Below are 27,975 nucleotides of genomic sequence, written 5' to 3'. Positions count from 1 at the left end.
TTAGAGAGAAAAGCAAATGGAAAGAGAGAAAAGAGAACGGAGATTGTTCAAAGTACAAGATTATGCATAGACATGTTCCTTACATCATTGCATTGCATCCATCCACCACAGTGCAGCATCACTGACCAGCTTCATATACATTTCAGGCATAATATTGTGGTAGAATCACACACACAAAAATTAACTGGACATCTGACAGAAAGATGACCACATGATGGAGTGGATGGGGCACCGTCACTGTTAAACTAAAAGTATCCATGCTGACATCGTACCTCATTTTAAAAACATAATTAGTGTCCTTTAGCATCAGGAAAAATGTTTTTCCTTGATTGTCTTCAGAAAATCTCCCAGTTTCTGTTCTCATTCATCCAGCTTTAGCCAGTGAGTGGGTGCTGGCAGTAGAATTAACCTAATGCTGAAATGAATAACAGCGCAGTTTGCCAATGGTAAATAGGAAACAGACCTGAGACACAGCATCATCATGAGCAAAACCTTTCTTTCTATAGCTCAGCATTACACGAATTAAATGAGCATATCCATAAATCATGATAAAGAAAAGTAGTACTCTTCATATTAGATTAAGTAGCTCTCTACTGTCTAATGTTAGGGTGCATTTTAATATAATCACTGATGTCCCCTTGCAGACCATAACGTCCTGCCTGCAGCTTTCTCTGTGCATCTGAGGAAATCTCTCTAATGCTACAGTAGACTGTCTCCTCAGAAAGTGCTATACTTATTGAGCCACAGCTATGTGCATCTCCACAACCTCAAATGTGGAAGTAAAATACAAGATAACTGCTGTTAAGCAGTTCCTCGTTGTTAGAGAGCTGATCAAACAGAAAAAGACAAAAGTATCGATAATGAATATCTAAATAGCTGAGAGAATGGAATAATATTTATTAGAAAAAAAAATTTTTTTGTATTGCATTGCATTTTTCCCTCCATCAGCTTGTTGAAAGAGACAGTCTTTTGCTCTCAACTTCAAAGAAATTACATTTCTTATGAAATAGGTTTTGACAATCAAAACTGATATTAACACCTACTGATTCATTAGATCTTGGATGAATGTCATTAACCTTTAGGTATTACATTCCTCAGAGTTAAACCTGTCTAACTGATAATTATCTGTTACCACAAAACATCCTCATTACTTGATATATGACCGTAGATTGTGAAATGCTCCAGTAATTATTAATAAGATTATCAAATTAAAACCATTTAACCTACATTTCTGTTACACGTACAAGTGTGCAAATATTTAAAATAGCATGTAATTATTAGCTTATATTTGCTAACTAATTAACATCTTTCATAATTTTAATTTTGTAAATTATGGTGGATAACACGCTTCCTGGCCCTGTCTCAGGCTCTCACGCTGCCCATGGAAATCTCACGCCAAATTGGCAACCCTGCTTGTGATATGAAACAGTTTCAGCTTTCAAATTTTGTAAGCTTTAATACTAAATTTAAACAATAAATACAGTTTTGGTGCACTTAAAGGGGTCATATGATGTTGCCAAAAATAACATTACTTTGTGTATTTGGTGTAATGCAATGTTTTTATGCTGTTGAAAAAAAAACATTATTTCCCACATAATGTACATTATTGTTGCTCCTCTATGCCCCGCCTTTCTGAAACGCATACTTTTTTAAAAGCTCATAGGTTTTCCAGTTATCCAGTGCATTGTGATTGGCTGAATGCCTCAAGCGTGTAATGAAAATATTACGCCTCTTACCATACTGTGATGCTGTCTCCCAGCACGATGAGACAAAAACAATAAAACCCATTACAAACATCCCCAACAAAGGCATTTGTTGCATCAGGTGGGGAAATAATTACTGGTTATAATAATAATAATAATAATAATAATAATAATGATGATAATAATAATAATAATAATAATGATGATAATTAGCATTGTCAGCTACAGGTCCAGGAAACCGTCCTTCGTAAAATGCACAGCACACATCAGAATATTTAGGTTGAACTGTTCTGAAAGTGTTATAATTACAACTTAACCACTGTAATTAACCTACTGATATTTTGGTAATACTATTTGTGCAATAATTATGGTCCATTAATGATTAAATATATTTGTGACCCTGGAGCACAAAACGTTAAGTCGCCGGGGTATATTTTTAGCAATAGTCAAAAAAACATTGTATGGGTCAAAATTATCTATTTTTCTCTTATGCCAAACATTAGGATATTAAGCAAAGATCATGTTCCATGAAGATATTTTGTGAATTTCCTACTTTAAATATATCAAAACTTAATTTCTGTTTAGTAATATGCATTGCTTAGAATTTATTTTGACAGCTTCAAAGGCGATTTTCTCAATATTATTTTTTTTCACCCTCAGATTCCAGATTTTCGAAAAGTTGTATCTAACCCAAAAATTCTAATAAACTCTACACCGATGGAAAGCTATTTTTTTTCAGCTTTCAGATGATGTATAAATCTCTATTTTGAAAAATTAACACTTGAGGTCACATTTTTTTTCTAGTATTTCTATTACTTATATTACAATTAGTGTAGTATTTAAGGTTAAAATAGAGAAAGGGTTTTAAATTCCAATGCAAAGAGACAAATTAGAGTAATTTTGTGGTTTTTCATTTGTAATACCATGGTTAACCCACTATAGGTACCTGTATGGCTTTTTACTAAATTGTATCTAGATATATTAAAGGTAATACCTGCATACTTATTTTTAAGTTTTTCATTTGAAGACATATTAAGACATGATTAAACACTAGATTTTTAAATGTTTAATGTAAAAAGTCAATGCACCCTTTTTAAATTATACCTATATAAGTAGGTTATACATAATGAATGCAGGCAAAAACTAAATTTAACCCTAAGTTTAAAGTGGTGCTTTAAAATAAATAACAAATAAAAATAAAAAATAAATCTCACTCCAAGCTGAACTTTTCCCATTTGGAAGTTAAATAGAAATAGAAAATGTCTGAATTCGCCTATCTGAAAAGGACAAATAAAGCAAAATTAATATATAGTGGTTATAGTAACTAGCAAATGGTATTTTGACAGAAAATGTACGGTTACGATGGTGACATTTTTGTCAGGGCATCAGTGCATGAATTTAAAATCCACTTTTGGAGAAACCGCTTCATTTGCTTGATTGCAGTTGAACGCGTGTTGAAAATCATTCAATCATGGAACTTCAACTCTGTCACAAATTGTTTAATGTGTTGTGCAATAAGTAGCCTGCACACTGGCGAGTGCGCATCACTGTATGAGAGCGGCCAGTTGGCTGAAGTTGTTGCACTGTTCAACCCACCCAAACCAACGCGCCTGTGTGCGCTCAATTCCTCCGCGTGAAAACCAGTCCAGCTCTCCGCCTCACTGACAGAAACAGCCTTGATGACCCGCGGGAGTTAGTTAAGACAGTTAAACCTAGAAGACCAAGTCACGTTTATATATCCTTTATGCTTCAAAGCCCAAATAACAAACACTGAAGGCAAACGGTCGCAGGAGTGTGGAAATATTACAGCCCAAATTAAGGTAAGTCTTTTTTTTGGTGGTTATTTTGCTTGTGTTTTTTCTTTATTTTATAATAATAATTATAATAATTATAATAATAATAACTATTATTATTATTATTATTATTATTATTATTATTATAGTTGTCATTTTCATTTTGCTAGCTAGATACTTAGGCTACAGTTTGTGATATCCTATATAAAGTTTTTGAACTAAGCTACTTAGGCTTTAATGAGCATGAGCATTAGATTCTAATGAAACCAAAGCCTTGTGAAACCTCATCAGTCTAGATTAATGCATGCGCAAACCTGTTGCTCTCTGTTCACTCAGATGCTCTGAAGGAGTTCAGATATCGGTGCGCTAAATGATGTCCTGGTGTTTGGGTGGTTAGAGTTAAGTTTAATTCCACGAAAGAGTTTGTTTTAGTAAAGAATGACGTAAAGAAACAAGTAATCTAAAGATATATTTAGAAGTATAAAGTTTTGCTTTATATTAATCTTCACCTGTCTGCTTTTTTTTTTTGCCAATTCTCATTACTTGCTTAGGGTTGGGTATCTTAAAGATTTTTCAATTCCGATTCCGATTCTGCTTAACGATTCCGATTCTTATCAATTCTGATTCTGCATATCGATTCCAATTCTTATCAATTACCAGGTTCAATTCTTATGTGGTTAAAAAAAAAAAAATTTAAGTTGTAGAAATTAAGATTTATTTATTTTAAATATTTATTATGTGTCTCTTTTTGCAAAACATTTAATTGCTACTGATTGCCATAAACAAAAATCAGCCATCTACATAAAAACCGGACTCTATGTTTGCAAAAAGATCTGCATATTTTTAGATAGACTGAGAATTGTATTTATTTATTTATTTTTGTTAATGGAGGTTGTGGTTCTTTCACAATTCTGAAGAAAAAAAAATATTAGAATGGAATTAAATTTATGAATGAAATGATTCAATGACTCACTCAAGATTTACTTTTTCATTTCATTACTGGACAAATACATTTTTAAAAACATGCACCCTTTTGCCACCTTAAAAAAATAATCAAGCACACACAGGAATTGATACTGTAGGTGGGATTTAAAAAAATTTGATTCTGCAGTTTGAATTGATTTTTCGATTCCCAGCAATATTCTTGGTACTCCTCTTTTCCCCTTTAAAGCAATGATTGCACAATTACCACCTAAAAAAAAATAGGCACATGATGCTCATATACATTTCTTTCCATTTCTAACAGAATTATGATGTTTTAGGATTTATTTACTGTAAGTTTTAATTGATTGTTTAAATTATTTCAAAGCTAAATTTTTAGGGGCATGTCCTTTTCCATCTAAGTTACCCTTACTTTCTCTTACTCAGTCTATCTCAGAATTCCCTATATAAAATTGTGGAAATTGGTTTTATATATATATATATAGATAGATAGATAGATAGATAGATAGATAGATAGATAGATAGATAGATATATATATGTGTGTGTGTTTGTGTATATGCTTCAAGAACCACTACGCACAGACGTATGCAAGACATGGGTTTCAGCTGTCACATTCCTTGTGTCAAGCCACTCTTGAACAACAGACAGCATCAGAAGTGTCTCACTTCATAAAGGACTTGAGTGCTGATGAGTGGTCCAAAGTTATGTTCTCTGATTAAAGTAAATTTAGCATTTTCTTTGGAAATCAGGAAGAGAGGAGAGGCACACAGTCCACGCTGCTTGAGGTCCAGTGTAAAGTTTCCACAGTCAGTGATGGTTTTGGGTGCCATGTCATCAGCTGGTGTTGGTCCACTGTGTTTTCTAAGGTCCAAGGTCAACGCAACAGTATACCAGGAAGTTTTAGAGCACTTCATGCTTCCTGCTGCTGACCAACTTTACAGAGATGCAGATTTCCTTTTCCAACATGACTTGGCACCTGCACACAGTGCCAAAGCAAAGAATTTGGGATTTTAGTTAGTTGTCAGTTATAATCATCAAAATTAAAGAAATAAACATTTGTAATGAATGTATACAATATACAAGTTTCAATTTTTGAATGGAATTAGTGAAATAAATCAACTTTTTGATGATATTCTAATTATATGACCAGCATCTGTGTGTGTGTGTGTGTGTATATATATATATATATATATATATTTATATTGTTTCACAATCAATATAACTCTGGAATAAAGCTATGATCAGGCCTGCCTTCACTCTTTGTTGTACCAGCCGCCACATTCACACAGAGCAGTAACAGACATTGCCAGGCAGAAGCTTTTTTAGGGACTGAAGTTAACAAGTTAACAGTCAAGTCAGCAGTTCATTCCTGCCAAGCGCAAAGAGCCCAGAACCACCCAATGGTTTGTCAGGACAGGAAGTGTGAGAGAGAAAAGAAGCCTATCATGTGTGCATTCAACAGACAAAATGCCTCAGTTTAGATGCTTGACTTTATTTGTGAGAAATCTTCATATCATTTTGATTGGTGATGTCAGACATTTATTGGCTGTTGAACATTGAAAGCAAAAGTGTCATTGGACTCCCAGTAAGACCACATTTAATGTGCCAAAGCTGTTGTTTTGAAAGAAATTCTTCTAACTAACAAACCACAGATTTACTGAGGTCATGCGAGTTCACTGGCTCCCACGGTTAGTGCAGTAAATTGAACAACTTCCTCCTCCCAACTTTGGTATGTCAGTTAGAAAAGTGCCATAATTTAACTTTCAACATTCAGCTTCTCACAATGAAGGCATTTTTGGATTAAAAATGAGAAAAATATTTTGTCATATGTACACCCACAGCTTCACAATCCAGAAATATGCTGCGTTCCTGGGAAGTTCGTATGCACGAGGTGGGAAGTCGTGCATAGGACGGCATGTGTGTTCAAGTCACTTTCGTCAGAGCAAGATGGTGGAGTACTTCCTCTTAATTAATACAATAATGTTCTTAAACTCTTGTTCTAGATAATGAAGAACAAAGAAATGTGCGTTAAGTATAGACCCCTTAAAAGTTTGTAAACATTCCAACGTCTCTGGGTGGGCGGGGCTTAGCTGGAGGCAAAAAGAGGCCCGGACGGAATGTTGACAAGTGTAAGCTAGCACGTTTTAGGAGAGATTTATTAAATATGGTTGCAGGAGGAGGTTCGGAACTGTCCGAATATGTACAGTCACTAGCTCTGCGGGACCGTGACAGCTTTTTTCGTAATTTTTTATTAACTCTCACGGATGGAAGCAGGCTACCTGACCCGTATGCCATACGGCCATATTAATTACTTTTGGGTGGTATGGGGAATTTTGTCAAGGCTTATTTTCTAATATAACCTATCTCTGGGCTAACTATGATTAGCAATGTGTATTATTTTAAGAGACCATTCAAAGGATGGCACACATCTATCGCTGTATGTTTGTTTAACATTTAAACTAGCTAATGCACTGAAGGTTGGCGACTTTTCACCTATAAAACTGAAACTTGCGGATTTACTAGATAAAACCAACACACCAGTTCATATGCATAGATTATTTAACCTGATATGAAGTGTGCACTGCAAACACGAGCATTATTTATGGTCATCTCCGTCCAGTCTGTACGCCGTATTGCATTCAACCACAATGGTCTTCTTGATTTCTGTGAAGGAATGTCTGCCAGGATCCGGTAATACACTAGTTTTGAAACAAAAGTGCTGTTCCTTCTCTTCTGGCAGCCAAAAATCTAACAAGACGACATTTTAAAGTCAAAACCTCAAACTTTTAGCACACTAGCAATGAATTCTGCCTTAGGTTTTGCCTCCAGCTAGAATGGTGACGCCACAGTGACGTAGGCGATTAAGGGGTCTATACTTCGTTTTTTAATGTTTTAAATTAATTTAATAAGCCACAGCCAACTTTATTACAAGTTGCATTGTTATATTATAATGCCATCATATTATGCGTCGTCGATTAGCTTACTGCGCTGTAAATAGAAAAGCCTGACAATATCACAGCTAAATACCTTTAAAATTGTGGATTCCGCTACGTTAATCATTGACACGCCCCCAAATCAGGGCTTAAAGAAAATCCCGAGCTCCCCACTGGTATTTACGATATTGTGATGGCGTTCATGTGCATTCAACTCAATACGATATACACACACACACACACACACACACACACGAGATGACTTGAACGCACCAATACTGTGGGTAAATAACCGACTCGCTAATACTGCTTTCCATTTACCTCAATCTGGTGTTGGAGCTGGGAATGGAGTCACACCAGAGTTGACCGAATTCCAGTACAAAAGTTAAGTCAAAACACCAAGATAGACATGCCAATTGTTAGCAATACCACTCAAATACATAAACGGCTATATTTTACAGAGATGATTCTGAAGTAGGCCTACTGTAATGAACCTGGTTTGTAGTCTTCCGTTCAATCACCACCAGAATTTGCCTGTGCTTTACATTGACTCTTGCACCACACAGTCACAGATCACCCTGGACTACAGTTCCCACAATGCACCTCACTGATTACATGCACATCTGAGGCCAATTCACATGCTCTACAAAAGGCTCGATCTCTTGCTCATCTGGGCCAAGTGTTGTTAGCGTTTAATGCTTGAAAGAGTTAGCTACTTTGCAGAGCCATTTACCTTTTTGAGTTTCATTCGGTTTCTTACCTTTGGTTCTATCATTCTAGAGCCTGTCTTAGTTCTACTATTCTAGTTATCTCTTGTCTAAGCTTTAGTTTTAATCATTCTAATTTCATCCCGTGCCTCAACCTTCTGCCTGTCTTAGTTTAACCTCTTTGGTCTTGCACCTATTAGCGATTGTCTGCCCTTTGTTTGATCATCACCTGTATACAGACGACCCCATTGGACTACCCAATTGGATATTGTTTTCAGACCACAGATCCATGGCTGCCTATGCATCACTCTTCGTCTTGTATCCTCTGTTCCTGTTTGCCGGTGTCTGATCTTAGCCTGTCTTACCATGTGGTTTAATAAAACGTTGCATTTGGATCCACACATTTCCTGTTCTGTTGGCTCCATAACAGAACACTCGGCCAAGATGAGCAAGAGAGTGAGCCTTTTGTAGAGCATGTGAATTGGCCTCAGATGTTCATGTAATCAGTGAGATGCATTGTGGGAACTGTAGTCCAGGGTGATCTGTGACTGTCTGTGTGGCGCAAAAGTCAATGTTAAGCACAGGCAAATTCTGGTGGTGATTAAACAGAAGACAACAAACCAGGTTCGTTATACCTACTGTGTTCACAGAAAGACGCTGGATAGTACTGTGTGAATTTATTGAGACCAGGGGCAATTCAAGCTCAAACCAGTGCACAAATGTTTTGCTATGGTTTCCAGTTTGAAGGACATGTTTCCTGGAAACAGTGTGTCATTGTATTTGTATGTAAATGCATGTTTTTGATAAAAGTTTTTCACTTTTTGTCATTTGCAGCGAGGAAATTAATATTACAGTAATGAAATGTCCACAAAGTTATCACCAAAGGTCTTTATATTTTGCTGTTGATCATTAAACCAAAATCAGTTTCACGAGGTGCCTTCATGCAAAAACGCTGCCCAAAGTCACTGCCTGATACGGCAGCGTCAGCTGCCTAAGTTTTCAGATGCAGCCATGGTCACGTTGCTCAGAGACGCAAAAACTGGCAATATGGTGCAATATAAGTCTTTTAATTAACTTGTTTACTGAACTGTTGGAAAAAAAAAATTATATGTAATTTTATTTGGAGGAAAAGACGCCATTCTTGGTGTGATATTGATTTACTATATGAAATTATATAAATGTTCTGCCCCTATATCTTCAATCTTGTGATCATTCTAAATGCATTTTAGCAGACTGAATCACAGAGTGAAAGAACGCACTCTAAATGCATGTGCACATTCGTTAAAACAATTATGATATAATCGCAGACTATATATATAGCAAACTCTGCAACACTGTCTTTTTGGCTAATTTGTGCAAAACCTCTTGCTAAAATTTCAAAGCTTAATTTTAACCACCAATGCAACGATGCAATTATTTGGTTTACCTCTACATGCTTGCGAAGGGTTGATGTCTTGTTGAGATTTTATAAGCTGCTAGTTTGATTTGCCTTGGCAAGCACAGTTTACACTGAATAATAGAGCTTAAATATGGCCAGGGGTTCACTTCATTTCCTTCGATTTTAACTTTAGAATATGACAGAGTTTATTTTTCAGCCGTGTCTGCACCATAACGCCTGTCTACATCTTTCTTGTGATTTAAGTGCCAGTTTGCCCTCCTGCCCATTATTTACTGCAGTAGTTTTCCGGGAGTGATTTTTCCTTTTTTTTTTTTACTCCGTAATTAATGTGTTTTAAAATGCGAAGTACAATACTTTGAACAAAATATACTTAAGTAAAATTACAGATTTTAAAATGACTTTAAAATTAGAAGTACACAAAAAAGCTACTCAGTTACAGTAATGTGAGTAATTGATATTTGTTCCTTTCCACGTCTGCCCCTTACACACTCAAAGTTTATGTGGCAACTATCACAGTAAATCATTCCCTCAAAGCTGGTCGTTCGATTGGCAGAAACTATTTGATCGTTAGATTCTTGAAGGGCACCGAGAGATTAAATCCGTATCGATCTGGGACAATAATACAGAGCCACACAGATGGGAAATCAAAAATTACCTGTATTACAGTGTATGATGTAGCTGTCCATCTGTGTAAACAATGTGCAAATAATTAAACCAAAAAGTACACGATTTTTAAAGTTATTGGTTTCTAAAGTAAGGAGTCGACTCTGAATCGCTAAAACGAGTCGTTATAGATTTCAAATCTTTTGCCCATCTCTATGTACGTCACTAGGAGCACTTTGCATAATAATCTCCGCCTACCGTCTTGGGAGAAACAAGTCTCTGACCTCCCCCCCCCCCCCACACAGACGCTCTGGTTGGTGTGATAGCATCATGTCGAGGAGACAGTCTGTTTTTAATTGTAAAGGCAAGTTTGTTTTATTTTTCACTGCCAAAGAATGAAAATCAGAAGAACCAATGGCTAAAATTAATTTTCACCACAATACCAGAGCAGTACAACAAATCCCTTTTGTTGTGTTCACAACATTTCACTGATGACTGCTTTTCTAATCTCGGTGAGTTGAGTGTTTTTGTGCTTATAGATGATGGGACAGTGAGGATTGACAGGAAAGTGTTGGGTGAAAAGGCGATAATGGGACTGGCAAAAGACCCTGTGTCAAGATTTAAACCCAGGTCAGCTGGAGGCGCAGTTTCTCTATATGTCAGTGAGCTAAGCACTAGGCTATAGGAACTGGATAACAGTCCCACTTTTTATTCAAATATTCTTTTTCTTTATCAGGATTGTTAACTATATTTTATATTGTACATTATAATGTGATCTAACAACATTGATTTGACATTTACAGAAAAGGGAGATTTTACATTTTATTGGGCATTTTTAAATAAAGTTATTTTTTTTGGTTACTGTTCATAACATAAAATAAACTGACATTCCGAAAAACATTAAGAAATTAAATGAGAAAACGGATTGTTATGGATTATGACAATAGACCTTAATTAGGTAAGACACCATATTGAATTTAGTGAGGATGAAAACAAGCCTGTGAGGGATAGACTAGCCATTACAATGGCATGCACTTTATAAGGTCCTAGATCACAGAATACCACAACTTTTAAACAGCTTTATAGTTTTGTCCACTGAAAGTTTTGTTTTTTTGTTTTTTGTTTTTTGAGAAAGACATTTTTGTTAGCTGAACAGTGAGTCAGTATGTTGTTAAACAACATTACAAGCCACTGAACACACTGTACTTCTATCCCTTACAAACTGATTTTTATTCCTGTCAAAAACGGAATATGGCAATACTCTAAATAAAGTCTTTGAATTTTAGTATCCCTAAAAGTTTTCACAAAACCACAGATAAACATTTATACTGATAACTGCCTAGGTCTCTGTTCAAATATCTGTACGGTGTTTTTTTCTTCATATTTCTGCACTCTGATATTTTGTCTCTTGTCTTATTTATAGATTTTGGTTCACTGTATAATTCAATGACAGGCATGCCATAGCCTTGGCTTTTAGCTTTTCAGGCTTAACTCTATGAACGAGTATTAAAGACATAAAAATCTGACATAAACACAGCTCACAGTGTGCAGGGAAATTCCCTTTTTGGCTAATGTGTTAGTGTTGTGTTTTATTATTTTTATTACAGTAATCAAGTGAAACATGCTGCAGTGTTCAGAGAGAACTCTGTGTGGGCACTGCTAAGTCTGACATTTTGGGAGAGGCGTCTGCTGTGTGCCTTATTAAAATCTGACATTTAGTTACTGTCTATTACTGTAATTTCTGTCAATTTTTTTTTCAGAAACACCGGACTAGGTGGGGATTTAGAAATTAATTGTTTTAATCAAGAGAAAAGACATGTATTGATGCTCAAGATCTAAATATTAAAGAACATTGTTTCATAAGTGTATCGGACAAAAAATAATACAGAGACAAAATGTAACTTCAACAGAAAATCAAGCATTATTTTTCCAGTGTTTAAAAATATATAATCAAACTATCAGTTATTGAAAACGATTTATTACTCATCACAAAGTTTCTGCATTTCTCACAACAAAATCAAATAAACCGTGATTGTAATGGCACGGCAAAGTGGCCATGAGCTAGTTAAAGGGTTAGTTCACCCAAAAATCAAAATTATGTCATTAAAAACTCACCCTCATGTCGTTCGTTCATCTTCGGAACACAGTTTAAGATATTTTAGATTTAGTCCGAGAGCTCTCAGTCCCTCCATTGAAACTGTGTGTACGGTATACTGTCCATGTCCAGAAAGGGAAGAAAAAAATCAGGGTCAGTTAGAATTTGTTGATGCATTGAAAATACATTTTGGTCCAAAAATAACAAAAACTACAACTTTATTCAGCATTGTGTTCTCTTCCGTGTTTGTTGTAAAATTTGAAAAAGACTGCAGTGTAGTGATATCCGGTTAGCGAACAAATCACTCGATGTAACCGGATCTTCTTGAACCAGTTCATCAAATCGAACTGAATCGTTTAAAACGGTTCGTGTCTCCAATACGCATTAATCCACAAATGACTTAAGCTGTTAACTTTTTTAATGTGGCTGACACTCCCTCTGAGTTAAAACAAACCAATATCCCGGAGTAATGCATGCACTCAAACAGTACACTGACTGAACTTATGTGAAGAGAGAACTGAAGATGAACACCAAGCCGAGCCAGATAATGAACGAAAAAACATTGACTCGTTCTTGAGTCAAGAACATGAATTACTCCGGGATATTGGTTTGTTTTAACTCAGAGGGAGTGTCAGCCACATTAAAAAAGTTAACAGCTTAACTCATTTGTGGATTAAATGTGGTTTTATTAACAAAGTTCGGGAGAAGCACGATCAGATAATCATCCAATTTGGCACAGGTGCATCTCGTTAGCACACAAGCGTATACAGTATATATCCAGCCTTCCTACCTCCTGTCCCACAACAGTTTTTCGGCATCCCTCCTCCACCCCAACTCCTCACTTCTAATCTATTTATCCCAAATTAGGGATAGGGGGAGTTATTTGGGTTTGGGCTATGCTCCGGGCCCGGACCCCTCCCCCAGGACAGCACGCCAAAATATGCCTACTATTTGCCTTCAGATTAGATGTAAGGGTGAACTCGTGAATGCATATTTGGGTGAACTAACCCTTTAATCTCCACAGAATTGTATAGTCAACTCCAGAGCTTGGTTTCTCCCAAAGTTGTTTCCTCCATTCTGTCACCGATGGACTTTTGGTTCCTTTCCGCTGTCTTCTCTGGCTTGCTTAGTTGGGGACACTTATTTTCCAGCAATATTGTTGACTTGATTGAACAGATACTATTTAAACTGAACTGAGCTGGATGATGACATCACTGAATTCAATGAAGAACTGTCTTTAACTGAAAATTGAGTGTTTACGGTTGCCCTTTTGCATTATTGAAACACTATTTTCCTATTTAATACTGTAAAGCTGCTTTGACTCAAGAGCATGGTTTCTCCCAAGATTTCTTCCTCCATTCTGTCACCAATATGAGTTGGGATCACAAGTACTGTATATTTACCAACAGGTCTGAATCAGATCTTTAGTAAGTCTCACTAATTTTTAAGTCACACTTATGGCTCTGGTTCATTTTGAATCAGAATTTGAATCAAAATGACTAACTCTGAACTAATCAACTGAGTGGATAAGGGATTCACTCTCCACTGAGTCTGAGGTTGTTTTGTGAATCCTTAAAATTACTCATTATAAACAAGCAGTTCTTAAAGGGGACATCAATTTAAATGTTCACTTTTTAATGGAAACCCTAAAGAATCATAACAGCTTTTTTTGACACACTGGCATGCATTTTAACAAAATGAAATAGAAAAAGTTTTCTCATCTAGATTTTAATAATGTTAAGACACTTTCTGTCACATTTGTGACAGTATTGTTTCCAGTACTGTGGCCTGCATAGCTTTATTTAGCACAGCAGCACAAGTGTATTCTGTTGATGTGCAAACCTAACTTTTGACATCCCACTCAAGACACCTTGTTTTGTTGAGCAGCTTCTAATTAAAGGGTTTCTGCTTGGAACAGTATTTTATCTCATAAAAATGACACATATACTTACCCATATTATGATGCTTGTGTTCATAAATAACATATAGTTTTCAAACTCTTCCATGAAGAGCAGGATGCAAGGACTTGTGTGTATTTGTGCATCGGCCCTCTCCTCGCATTCCTCTGGCCAGTCCAAACCAAACTTTTTTTGAGGAGCACGGTATAATTTAGCCGCTATTTTTATAATGGGTACATTTTCTTCCCTGTTTGCTTTTATTCCAGGTCAGCAGCATAAAAAAAAGGCTGTCGCTTTTCTATGTTTTTGACTTTAAAGTGAAAGATGGGCAGACAATATGAGAGGAACACACATAGATGTTGGCATGTCAGGATGAAGAATGGGATTCCATTGGATACTTTAGGCTTTAATGCCTACTTTGAATGAATTTATATTTAGCAAATGTTTGGATCAGCGACATATCAGCTCTGGGAACTGTCAGGCACCATGACAAATTTTAAATGTAAATGTCTGTTTGTAGTCATTTCAAAGATCTTTCTGTTGGATCTTTCTGTTCAAGAGTGAACGTTCACAGAAGATGATTGAGGAGTAGCCAAGGGGAACGGCAAAAGCATCCATGCTCATTACTCAGTTAATGACACAGACGCTGTGTGAAATGAGAGACATAAAGGACTCAACGGACACATTTACATGAACAATGTTTGTGTGGGATCCCTCTAAGCTTAACGGGAGGCTTTACTGTGAGTTTGCTATGCATAGGAACTGAGGCTAGTTTTTTGACCTATGGGTGTCCCTCAATTTATTGTTCATATCTGAATGACAAATGTTATAGCAGATATTATCTAACTTAGAAATAAACAAAAAAATAAGTTCAGAAGAGGTCTTCTTGGATGCAAATAAACTATATTATAATATATTATATTATGCCTGCCATAGTGTTGTTACAGCAGACATTATCTAACTTTGTAAGGTCTTCTTGGATTCATAGGATAGAAAATATAATTTATCCAGTATATCCATATTATACATCCATTATATTGTAATTTGTTTTAGTTGTACCTCGAGGACAAACAAAAAGAAACATAATTGATCTCCGTTTGGTTGAGTATTTTGAATGCTTTTCATACCTTTTCAATCTTCACTTCCTAACTTATAAAGTTGTTGAGGGAACAGATTTGAATGTGGCTGTAAATTGTGACGGGAAGACATTGAGTTTCTCTCTTGGGAAACATGACATTCACTGACATCTGGCTCCTCTCACTCATCCACATGTGTTTCTTCCCAGCATGTATAGGGAATACTATGGATTAAAGTGTTGTGACTCACTTGTGAAGACAATCGTCTATGATGGCAGTGAGATTTAATGAAATGGTTTCCCCAGCTGGTTTATTTAAAGGATAATTGTAATGTTATATTGCTTGAGGTATCACATTAGTTCGGGATGCAGGTTGACTTTAGGGTGTTGATTTGGGTTTAGAGCAGGAGTTGGCTTTAATTTTAGGCTTTGGTTAGATCAGGTTCAACACACAGGCCAAGGTTAAGTCAGAAACTGACAGGTGGGGGGTATGTGGCTGAACAGGGTTTGCGGTTTAGGTTACAGGCCCATGTTTAGGGTATCATCACAGTCCTCTGGTGGGTTCTGCGGACCCCAGATCCTTAACCACATCGCAGCCCCAAACTGACTGGTGATGTCACAGGACTCAGCTGGAAGACATTGAGAAATGACATCATGAGTGGCTCCCCACCCTTTAGTCACACACAAACAGGGACTGTCAGAAATATCCCCTCCTACCTCCTTCCTGTCTAATGAATGGCTTGTTTTAAGATATGTTTTAAGAAGGCCAGTTTGACTTTTTCCACCACCACACACCGTCTGACCAGACCTGTCCTCCAGACACAGACTCACCGCTGGTCTCTTTAGTTTCCCCTTCGCTTTTTTTTTTAAATGTCAGAAGATGATACCAAAAGATGTTTTGAACATCAAACAAACTACTTTATGCAAAAAGTACTTGAATAACAGTACTTTTGAGTAATGTTTTCATGTCCATGTTAAAGCGTTTAGTGTTTCTCAGGGTGGGCATGTCCAGTGCTGAATGATGTATTCATATTCAGATGGCAATGTTACAATATAAACCAAACCACCCAATAACAACCTAGTTCCATCCTGTTCCGTTGCTGAACTGTGTGAAATCTGTTATAATTATTATAAACAGAACTGAGGAAATGGCCTGTGGGCTAAACTTGAAGAGAGGACATAGAGTCTTATTAACATCGTCCTTTACCTAATTAACACATTCAGCTCCAAACTAAAGGCTCTGTATGTGTGTGTGTGAAAGGTTATAACAATCACACTCAGAACAGGATATACACAGTCACATATAAAAACAGTAATGTTAAATGAAATGAACAATGATTAATCTCTTTTTGTCTCTTCCTCTCTCAGGTCTGTGTGTGTGTGAGTCTCTGTTTATCGGAGATGTTCTCCTGCCACTCTTTCCTGCTCCTGCTGCTCAATGTCTGCAGTCTGACTGCTCCCTCATTGGCTCTACCCTTTGAGCAGAGAGGATTCTGGGACTTTGCTATGGATGGAGAAGTGGGGGATCTGATGACGGTAATGATGAGAGATGAGGAGGGTTCAGCTGTGGAGGAGCTGCCGCCAGATGTGTCTTCATGCCCCTTTGGTTGCCATTGTCAGCTCAATGTGGTGCAGTGCTCAGATCTAAGTGAGTATCTATCTATCTATCTATCTATCTATCTATCTATCTATCTATCTATCTATCTATCTATCTATCTATCTATCTATCTATCGAATGATTTTTCCATTAGATGAACAGCCAGTCAGAATAAAGTGGCAGATGACAAACTAGCAAAACACAATAAAATAAACTAGCAATAAAATGAAGCATTGTCTGTTGGTGTGGGCTCTAAAATAGTCAATGTTACCGGTATCTTCTTACATATACAGTATGTGAGTATGTTCAGTAAAAAACTCTTACTTTAGCTGTAAGAGTGGTTCTGTGTTGTTTTTATGACACACACAGGATGTTTTACAGGAAGACCAGAGGTGGGTAGAGTACCCAAAAACTTTACTCAAGTAAAAGTAAAAGTAATTCTAGAAATATTTACTCAAGTAAAAGTAAAAGTGCTAGTCTTGAATAGTTACTTGAGTAAGAGTAAAAGAGTATCGGATAAAAAATCTACTCAAGTAGTTAGTTACTAGTTACTTTGGGTCATATATACGGAGCCTATTTTTATTTAGATAAATAGATAAAATGTATGTAATGTATGTGTGTGTGTATAAATGTATATATTTCATCAGCCTTTACTCCAATTTATGTAATTTATTATAAAACCCTGTCTGTTTACTTAAGTAACAAATATAGGTGTCATGCCATAACATATTTTTAATACGACTGACTTTATATTTAATGTGAATTTAACATTGAAAGTTAATGTGATATAAATATTGCTACTAATCTTTCATTGTTCAGAAAGAGAGCAAATAACATCTACATGATTAAAGATCATTTTCACTGAATGTCTAGATTTCAATCACTCTCAGAAACTCCCATTAAAATCACTGAAACTGTTAACACTATGAAATCAATATCTTAATTATAGATTCGTACACACATCTGCACTTTGTTGTTTCTGACGAGAGAATTCGCCAGAAAGAGGTCTCCATTCAGTGAGCGAGTGAAGGAAGCACCGGCATTTTAGCGATGACTCATCTGAACACCTCTGATTGGCCATTGCATTCAAAAGCTCAACAGAATCTTGTGTGATTGGTTATAATGCGCAACGCTGTAAAAACGCGTCTGTCTCTGGCTCAGCGCCAGCAAGCTATCACAGATCTGAATTTAGCAGCTGATATGACTTGTTGAACGTACTCGCACCGGTGTGATTGTATTAAAATTAATAAAATCTTAATCGGCTATTTTTTTGTCTTTTGGAAGCTGCATTCAACTTGACTCCCCTCTGTTATAAGCCACACACGTACAACAAACTAATGTCACAGTGGTATCGTGTACTGTAATCGAATGTAGCCCAAGTTATTACCTGTTAAACAGTAGACAGCACACGTGGTGTTCATCTAATAAGGATCTCCATCGCAAGCAAATAATAGCCTTTGTAGATTTGCTTTCAATTCAGTGCAGTTCCATAGCCTCGTTTTCAGCGCTGCTGATATTCTTAAACGTTACAACTCTGAGTGAACTGCTTCAGACGCTCAGCTCGTGAAGCAGGGAACTGAACGACTCATTCAAACTGATTCATGAACCAATTCACTCGTTTGCCAATTGGTTTGATCAAGCCTTTGAACAGAATTGACTCAAAAGAATGAATCATTCGCGAATGGGCATCGCTCATTGCCAAGAGAAAAGTAGACGGCGTGTTTGGAATAAACTGAAGCATTTATAACATTTATTGCTTTAAGATAAAGTAACGAGAGGGGCGTCGGCCACAGTAACGAAGTAAAAGTACAGATTTTTCCCAAAAAATTTACTCAAGTAAGAGTATAAAGTACCCATCTTTAAATATACTCCGAAAAGTATTAGTTACCCCGAAAAATTACTCAAGTAAATGTAACGAAGTAAATGTAACTCGTTACTACCCACCTCTGAGGAAGACAGTGTCTGAGAGATAGACATGGAAAGTGAAAAGGAATGTGCGAGGGAGAAAGAGAAGTGATGAAGATTCTGAAGTATTTGATGAATGCTTTTTTATTTCAGAAGGCCGGAAATAGTCCTGGGTTATGTCTTGTCAGCAGTACATCCACAAAAGTGGTCATTTAGGCCTAAATTTTTTTTTTTTACAGGGGCCAATTCATTTCATTGCGATTGCTTTTAGAAGGTCTTGTTTTCTTTTCCACAGATAGGAAATAACAGACCTACAGTCAAAGAGGAATGTGTTAACTGAACCGATTGGTTAAACCATGTACTCTCACCTTGTTGGAACTTTTTTGTCATTCAAATTAATGTTGTACTTTTCAGCGATCACTCAGTTTCCAAATCTAAATACATGAACTGTGGATGGACAAACATATGTACAAGAATTATATCAACACAAAACAAACAAACTAACCACCATGTATGTGTGCACCCATGAAGCAGTGCTGGAGCTTGACTTTTTAGTGTCTGGGAAAGCTAGAAGGTTAGATGGAGTCTCCAGAAATTGGATAAAACCTTATATTTCTGACTAAATTTACCCAGTTTGTGTATTTTTTTTTCTGCATGGCACCAATAGCACCCATTGAAGCTCCTCTGTAACTGTAGTCATACTTAAGGACACACACTTTCTTTCATTCTCCCGCCAAGTTTGCTCAAGTTATGATCCTCATAGAACATTTACAGCCATCAAACTGACAGAAGCAACAAGAACTTTGGAATTTGGAGTTATTATTATTTTAATTATATGTATTCCTTTTTAGTTTGTGCGTGTCTGACTATGTTTGCATGTGTGCATGGATGCTTTATGCCATGTGTTTTGGTCTTTGCAAGTGTTTTTGTTTTCGTAAAATGTCATTGCATCTTTGTTTATGCCTGTGGATTTGATATAAAAATTGAAAAATACAGCCTTTGCTTTAGGCGGTTCTTTCTATGCTTCCTCCCATGAAGGTTTGCTTGTGATACACTGATCCGTCCACTGCACTCTTTTATTTTCTTTCATATATGGAAGTTATTCTGCCATGTAGGCTGTAATTGAATTGATGGTGATACTTATTTACAACAGATGCTCATAATTGTGTATATATTTAGGTGGTCATATGCCTTCATCATAAAATATGTTCCTACTAGGATGTGTAGATGTGATGTGCTGTGCTCTGGGGTTTGGCATTGGGTTTGTCAGCGGTTGACCGGTTACTGAGCACTTGTTGGTTTGAGTGGCAGGTGGGCAGATGGCTGGGAAGAACTATTGTGAAAGGAAAACAGGAAAGATCTTTGACTTGAGCTTTTCTGATTTTTTTTTTTTTTAAACAATGATTAAAATGCATACAATTCTTAGAAAATTAAGTTTTCAAATAATATTTAATGCTCATACGTGATTTTCTGCTACTATCATGCAATATTTTATCCCCCTTAGACCTAAAACCCAAAACAGTTCTGTTAATTAATCAAATTGTTAATGGTTGCTCTATTTAGTGTTTGCTAATAAATTCTAGTATTCCTAATTTCATTTGCATAAAATTACGATGCAAACACTGCATAATTAGTTTGCATAAAAATACAGGAAAAACTGTGTAATTACGTGAAATATGATTACAATTTAAAGTAACTATTTTCTATCTGAATATTTTAAAATGTACTTTATTCCTGTGATGCAAAGCTGAATTTTCCAGCAGCAATTCATTCTTCAGTGCCACATGATCCCTCAGAAATAATTCTGATTTGTTGATTTGACAATTCTTATTATTTTTAATGTTGAAAACAGTTGTAATGGTTCATATTTTGTGGAAACTATGATCCATTTTTTCCTAATTGTTTTAAGAAATAGAAAGTTCAAAATGACATCTTTTGTTGAAATCTTTTGTGACATTAAACGTGTCTTAATGTGTCAGTCACTTTTGATTAATTTAATGCATCCTTGCTGATTAAAAGTATTAATTTCTTTAAAAATGCTCTATAAACATTCTGTTTTCCATGTTCTACAGTGTATATAAGACTGATATCATAGAATGCTGATATGTTTCCTTTAAAAAGTATGAGGCACTTGGCATCAAAGTTTGTGTTCAGTGTACATTGTGAAGGTAATTCGTCCCAGGTTCACTTGACATTTGCAAAAAAGTAAAGTCCAAAAAAATAAATAAATGCGAAGCTAATGTGATAATGGCAGTTCCCTAGATCTGAATAAGGAGCATATTAAATACTAAGACACACAGAAGCACAAAAGTCTTTTCTGTGTAAATGCTGAGTTGATTAAAGTATACAGAAGTTGTTTTTTCACTAATGAAAAACAAGTCAAAATGGTTTTCTGTGGTAATTGACTGCAGGCCACAGATGCTGTCTGTAGAGATTACGTTTTTATTATTTAATCCAAAATATATCAGTATATTCCTTTGATATGCTTAATATCTCAATGATTTCACTTTTTGCTCCTGCCTGGCTTGGCAGTTGTGGTTCTGGAGAACATTATAAATGGCTGGAAGGCAACAGAGGTTGAACCCAACCTAGTATAAATTATTGGGCTCTGCTGGAAATCATCATGAATCATTGGCCTGATTTAGAATCTTGGACAGTTTACTGTTAAAACAGACACAATGCTGGATTTGTGCTTTGATGTGGTTCTGCCAGAGTTTACATATAGTTTTGTGATGTGGTCCTTGTGTGGCAAAAGAATCCAAATGATTTTTAAAGTGCACATTTAAAGTGCTGGCAGAACATCCTCAGGTCACCCGCCTCTAATATAAAGATAAACTGATGCAAATATAAACCTGACTCAAGAGACATGCTGTAATTGTTAAGATCTTCAATTGTATTCATGATTTAATTCTGTTATTTTGATGTCGAATAAAAAACCCTGTCATGGGGAAATCCAGACCAGATGGCGAGCTAATGGTCTCTCTGTACAGTCATTTGTATACAGATCTGTATGCTCTATATCCTACAAGCTTTAAATTAGCTGTAAACATCTTGTCTTCATGTTTAGGTTTGACTGTAGTGCCAAAGGAAATTCCCAGAGACACCAAACTCCTGGACCTGCAGAACAACCGCATTACAGAACTGAAGGAGAATGACTTCAAAGGACTTACATACCTCTATGTAAGACACTGATGGTGATCAAAGAAATGAGAACTAGAGAGGGTGAAGGGTGAAATTCTACTCCTCATTAAAGGGATAGGTCATCCAAAAATTAAAATTATGTCATTAATTACTCACCTTCATTTCGTTCAAATCACATAAGACCTTTGTTCTTCTTCAGAAAACAAATGAAGATATTTTTGATGAAGTCCGAGAGCTTTTTGACTCTACATAGTAACGCAACTGTGTTCACGGCCCAGAAAGGCAGTAATAGTCCATGTCACATCAGTGGTTCATCCTTAATTTTATTTTATTTATGATGCAACCATGCATTGTGGTACTCACATTGCATGGTTGCATCATAAATAACAAATTATTGAATAAAGATGTTACTTTTGTTTTGTTTTTTCTCGCACAAAACGTATTCTCGTATCTTCAGAAAATTAGGGTTGAACCACTGATGTCACATGGACTGTTTTAACAATGTTCTTACTACCTTTCTGGATCTTAACCTTTTAACGGTCACCCCCATTTTTGAACATAGACGTGAAAGTACACTATTCACACTTAAATTGTTATAATTCATAAACACTTTTGAATACAGACCAAAGGTTGGTCTCTTTTTAAAGAACACAATCTGCAGATTATTGCAGAAGTGAAATCATTTAAAAAAATGAAAGCATAAAAAAGTTATAGAAGTTTACATTTACTGTAAATACATTTATTATTTTATTTTTATTATATTTTATATAAAATAAATATTTTATAAAATATGTTTTAATCCAAAATTGCTATAAAATGAAAGCCATATGTCTAAATAAGTTGTGTTCCAAATTTGAAGTTGATATAAAAAAAATTTAGGTTCATATGCAATTTTGTTTAGGCGTTATACCACAAAAAGCCACCGGGGGCCATTGAAACTCCATTGAATTTTTTGGATGCATTTTTCAGTCACAAATGTATCAATTTCTCTTTCAATATTATGTCTATGACAAAATAACCAACAAATATGGAATCTTGAGACTCAGACCTTTCCAATGATATGTATTTTGTCAAGATTATGAAAGGTTTTGATTCTAAAAGACCGAAATATATATGGAATATGACCCCTCCCACTAAGGGGGAGGAGCACGCTATAAGATTTTAAAGTATGATTTCCATGGTAACGCAGTGTCTGATTTCAAAATGGTTTTCATAAGATGAATTTGGAGTATTTAAGCTTTCAAATGATATATAATTTATGATGATTACTAAAACAAGTGATAGGGAAAAGGGAAGCGGAGTAGATTTTTTGTGACAAAGGTAAGAACTCCTGTTATGGTGTATATGTTTTGAGGTGCACTCTTTTTATAAATTAATCTTTTACTGTTACTTCATCATTTTTAACAACAAAACGTGGTCAAATATCTATTTAGGAGTCTATTAGGAGTTTTATTCGCCGTTGGCTGATGCATCCCATCAAGCTCCATATTAGCTAAATATGTTGCTATTTACTTTAATGCTGTAGATTAAGATGTACATTTAGATTGAATATTTACATTTTAACATTAATATTTAAGATTTTTATTTTATGTATTTTACATTAGAAACAATGAGACAAGCATGTTTTGGCTAGCTTTTGAAAAATTGGTCTGTCGTTGCAGCACGCTTTACTTTACGTTTGGCAAAACAGCCTGACAGGGTGTTCAAACAGTTCAAGTCTCTGAAGGAGAATGTTCCTGTAGTTCGGGAAACACATGCTGGTGCCAAACTGAATGTTTTAGTTCCCTTCTTAGAACTCATATTATCCCCTATATTTATCCCTAATATTTACTCAGCCGCTCTCACCAATCACAATATTTGACATGGCCTGTAAAAGAAGAAGAAGAAGAAAAGACATTAAGTTATACCATCATTTATAAGTCATTTAATTTTGTGTACATATTTAATGCTCATGGTCAAGCTATTATTAATCATGTCTTCATGACTTTCTGTGAACCGAATGCTAACGTCTTCCTGTCTCCCGCCAGGCTCTGTCACTGGTCAACAACAAGATCTCCAAAGTCCACCCTCAAACCTTCGCACCCCTCTTACACTTAAAAAAGCTGTATTTTTCCCATAACCTCCTGACAGTGGTACCCAAGAACCTTCCCCCATCCCTGGTGGAGCTGCGCATTCATGACAACCGTATTAAGAGGGTTGCAGAAGGAACGTTCTCTGGTCTGGGCAGCATGAACTGCATTGGTTTGTATGCGCGCTCGCCATTATGTGGTATAGAAGTTACAGTCTGACCAAACCATTTCCTTTTTTAGATGGAGCCTACTGGTTTTTGTGATGGGATATTCTGTTTGATGTTGAATGCTTCTTATAGAGATGGGCGGAAACCCTATTCAGAACAGCGGCTTTGAGCCTGGCGCTTTTAAAGGCCTGAAACTCAACTACCTGCGAATCTCCGAGTCCAACCTCACTGGAATACCAAAAGGTGATCCTTAAGAATAATCATAAAAGTTATTAAAGAGTGAACATTGTTCTTGTATTCATTTTCAGAAAGAACATTTAGATAATTACTCTGTGCAGTTTCTCACTTGAATGAGCTTTAGGAATATCTTTGGTCATAAATCACAATTTGCATGAGTTTTGATGTAATGTTAAGAGCAGAGACGTAGTGCCACATCCAATTATATAATGACGAATGTTCCTCTCCTTCCAGACTTCCCTGACAGTCTTCACGAGCTCCACTTGGACAATAACCAGATCCAGGCCATTGAACTAGAGGACCTGAGCCGCTATAAACACCTGTACAGGTGAAGCCAATCATGACTCTCCTACACTCCAACACACAAACATGCCTGTTCCCAGCCTGTGGGCTCTCTATAAAGCAGCAGCGCCACCTGGTGTATCACAATTTAATGATGTGTGGGTGTGGGGAGGGGGTAGGAGGCAAAATGTTTACTATTAGTTTAGTTTAGAAGAGACAATTTTTTTTATACAAAATACACAGTTAAACTTGTTACCAATCATACGTTTGTGTATATTTTTACTGAAAACAGCTGCAGTTATTTCACTCAAAGTCAAGGATTGCTCAAAAATCACAATTGGCAGTTTAATCTGTGTAATCTTTTAAGTAAATTAAGAAAATTGATGTTTGCAAAAAACTAAACTGAAATTGAAGGGTACATTATAACACACTAAAAACATAAAACACTACAGATAAAGTGTTTTGTTGTTGTTTTGCAATTTTAGTCAATTCTAGATGGTCTGACTTTAGTAGAGTTGGGGTACTTGGACTCAGATGTGGACTCGGGCTGGAATTATGAATGAATTCGGACATACTTGGGCAGACTTGTACTTGAATTTGACACATACAGTACTCTGACTTTTTTAGACTGAGCCAAATCCAAATCATGTGCAATATGACAGATACAAAAAAAAAATAAGTAAAGAAAATAATAATTATGAAATCAATACATTATTAACAAGACATAAACATCTCCCACAAAAACTCAGTTGGTTAATGTATTGGACTCTGATCAAATACTAGTAACTAGGCAGAGTGGGATTGTCTGATGTAACACAATGTAACACATGTAATCCAAGCTACCACTGTTTGATGATGATTGGTCTGAAATCATAATAATACCTAGTGTTCAGAAGTCAAGTTAATCCATGGAATAATGCAAAAACAACACAAAATAATTCATTCTCACATGGTCAATCCAAATGGCCTCAAAATAAAAATTGTTACTATATTTAAAAGATTATATGCCATGAATTTGTTAACTTTGGCAAATCCTGTGACTAGATGCTCTCCTGTGTGGCCCATCTGATGGAGCTGAATCATAGTTGCCCTAGAGATGTCTGAGTGATGGCACTTACAAATACTTCTAAATGTACCCGCAGTGGAACATTTCATTGTACTGCAGCTGTCTTGGTATAAACTTGACAAATGACTTTAATAATTTTGCTGGTATTAATTATTTATTATTGTATCTTATACACAATTTGTATGTTATTTGGGATGAAAACAGTAAGGAATTTAAATAAAACCAAAAAAATCATTTTCATTAAAGCAAACATCAACTAAACTGATATTAAAAACAAAATAAAAGTGAAATAATAACCCTGATTTTGATCTCACTCATGCAAATCTCTTTTTGCTGAAAAAAGCCTGCATGTGCTGGATTTTTATTGTGCAGTTTGTCCTGCGGGGCTGCAGTTGACCCAGTGCCTGTTCACAGTGTTTCCAGTCTATTGTGTTTCCACCTCACTAGATGCCTGTCACAATGTGTGCGGCCCATCTATTGTCTGTTGCTTATTCATTGTTGTGCTTGTTTGCCAGATTGGGTCTGGGTTTCAACCACATCCGGATGATTGAGAACGGCAGCCTATCATACGTCCCTAATCTCAGGGAGCTGCATTTGGAAAACAACCGGCTTACCCGCGTCCCCAGGGGTCTGCCAGACATGAAGTACCTGCAGGTGCGAGATATCAAACATGACCAAAAATTGACCCATTCACACATGCACGATCATTGATTTTTGCTTTGTTTTTCAGGTGGTCTACCTTCATTCCAACAACATAAGTCGAGTGGATGTTAATGACTTCTGTCCTCAGCGTTACGGCATGAAGAGGAGCTTCTACAATGGCATTAGCCTCTATGGCAACCTGGTTAACTACTGGGAGGTACAGCCTGCCACTTTTCGCTGCGTTGGAGACCGACTGGCCATTCAGTTTGGAAACTATAAGAAGTAGAGAATGGACGAAAAGAGAGAATTGAGGACAAATAACAATGCTGGAATTGAAACAGAACAAAAAACTGGGCCAAAATGGTGTAAACAAACAGTGTTTGCAAATCATTTTTATTATGTATCTTTAGATGTATTTGTTTATGAAGTCTAAAGGTTCACAACAAGTATGTAAACTATAACGATAAAGATATCGTTTTAAAAATGAAATGAAAGAATAAAATGAAAAGTATAGCACAGTCCACACCACGACTATATCGATAATTTTTGTTGGAATCACTATCAGGACGATTTTATTCAGCAGATGAGTGATAAAAACATTGACAGCCAATCAGAATCCAAATTTGAAAGAGCTCAAGCATTTAAAGGGGCAGCATCCATATCATAAACAGAATGTTATCATTTTTTTTGGTGTGAATGCTAATAAAGTTATTGTTATCTTTATAGTTATCAGTCTTAAGGCGAAATAAAAATAAGAAACTTCAAAAAGAAATTGGATTTCTTACAACTTTTACTTTTTAAGGGCTATTTGTTTGCTTGACACTTTTATAATATTATTGATATGTACTGTTATATTGTTATTATTTTATATTAGTTCATGTTGTTGTTTTTTAACAGTGAAGTCTGGTTGAAATGGGAAGGTTAAATCTAGATGTTAAATCCATGGTGCTTATAATAAGTGTATTGTTGGTAAAAATTGTAGCTTGCTTTTTTCTCATTTTTTTGCCTCGCTTCCTTGCTTTAGGGGTTTTATTGTTGTGGGAGTACTTTGGAGTAATGGAGGAATTTTACACAGACACAATATAATTATGTTGTCGAGTTTCAATAAAATATCTTTTAGCTTGACTTCAGGAGCAGAAGTGGTGTACCATCATGGTTTGAAAGCTGTGACTAATAAAACTTGAGTTAACATGAGTTTGAGTTCGGTGAAATGAAACATTTGTAGTGCTCTTCTTGTTAAACAATAATGTCTCGTCTTTTCTCAATAAAGCCAAATATTGATTGATTACATTATCAAGCACAATGTCAAAGGGTCACTCTACTTGTTGCAAACCGTGTCAGAGAAATTCCAGATTTTATACATAAAAATAAAACAACATTATTACAACATTGTGGATGTACTTATGTATCGGAGTACTTCTTGTATGATTTAAGTTTCTGTATATACATTATATGGACAAAAGTATTGAGACACACCTCTTAGTTACTAAATTCAGGTGTTTCAGTTACAGCTTTGTATAAAATGAGGCACCTAGCCATGCAGCTTTCATTCAAATTTGCATAAAGTCAGTTCATTAATACAAAAAATATGGTTCATGAAATTTCATCCCAGCTAGATATTCCATAGCCAAGGTGGTATAATTGGAAAGTGGAAGCATTAGGAATAGCAGAAGACCAAGTAAAGTCACAGTTCCAAACATCCACCAGCATTAATATAACC

At 35.9% G+C, this 27,975-nt stretch overlaps 1 protein-coding gene across 2 annotated transcripts; it reads left to right on the top strand.

Moving 5' to 3' along the window:
- Positions 1 to 3,255: 3,255 nt before the first annotated feature.
- On the top strand, positions 3,256 to 27,558 carry LOC113069157 (biglycan-like). 2 transcript variants are annotated; one of them, XM_026242169.1, is made up of 8 exons: positions 3,256 to 3,523; positions 16,518 to 16,797; positions 21,719 to 21,831; positions 23,820 to 24,033; positions 24,161 to 24,271; positions 24,500 to 24,593; positions 26,129 to 26,267; positions 26,344 to 26,541. In XM_026242169.1, the coding sequence occupies exons 2-8, from the start codon at positions 16,551 to 16,553 to the stop codon at positions 26,539 to 26,541; spliced, it is 1,116 nt and encodes a 371-aa protein (XP_026097954.1). In that variant the 5' UTR covers positions 3,256 to 3,523; positions 16,518 to 16,550. The 2 variants fall into 2 exon arrangements, with proteins under 2 accessions (XP_026097954.1, XP_026097955.1); XM_026242170.1 differs by lacking the exon at positions 3,256 to 3,523 and having other exon boundaries at positions 16,551 to 16,797; positions 26,344 to 27,558.
- The last annotated feature ends 417 nt before the right edge of the window (positions 27,559 to 27,975 follow it).

Source organism: Carassius auratus, unplaced genomic scaffold, assembly GCF_003368295.1.
Source record: "Carassius auratus strain Wakin unplaced genomic scaffold, ASM336829v1 scaf_tig00000876, whole genome shotgun sequence".
Taxonomy (NCBI): Eukaryota; Metazoa; Chordata; class Actinopteri; order Cypriniformes; family Cyprinidae; genus Carassius; species Carassius auratus.
Note: the sequence above shows the minus strand (reverse complement) of the source record. Positions and strands in the feature narration are given on the sequence as shown.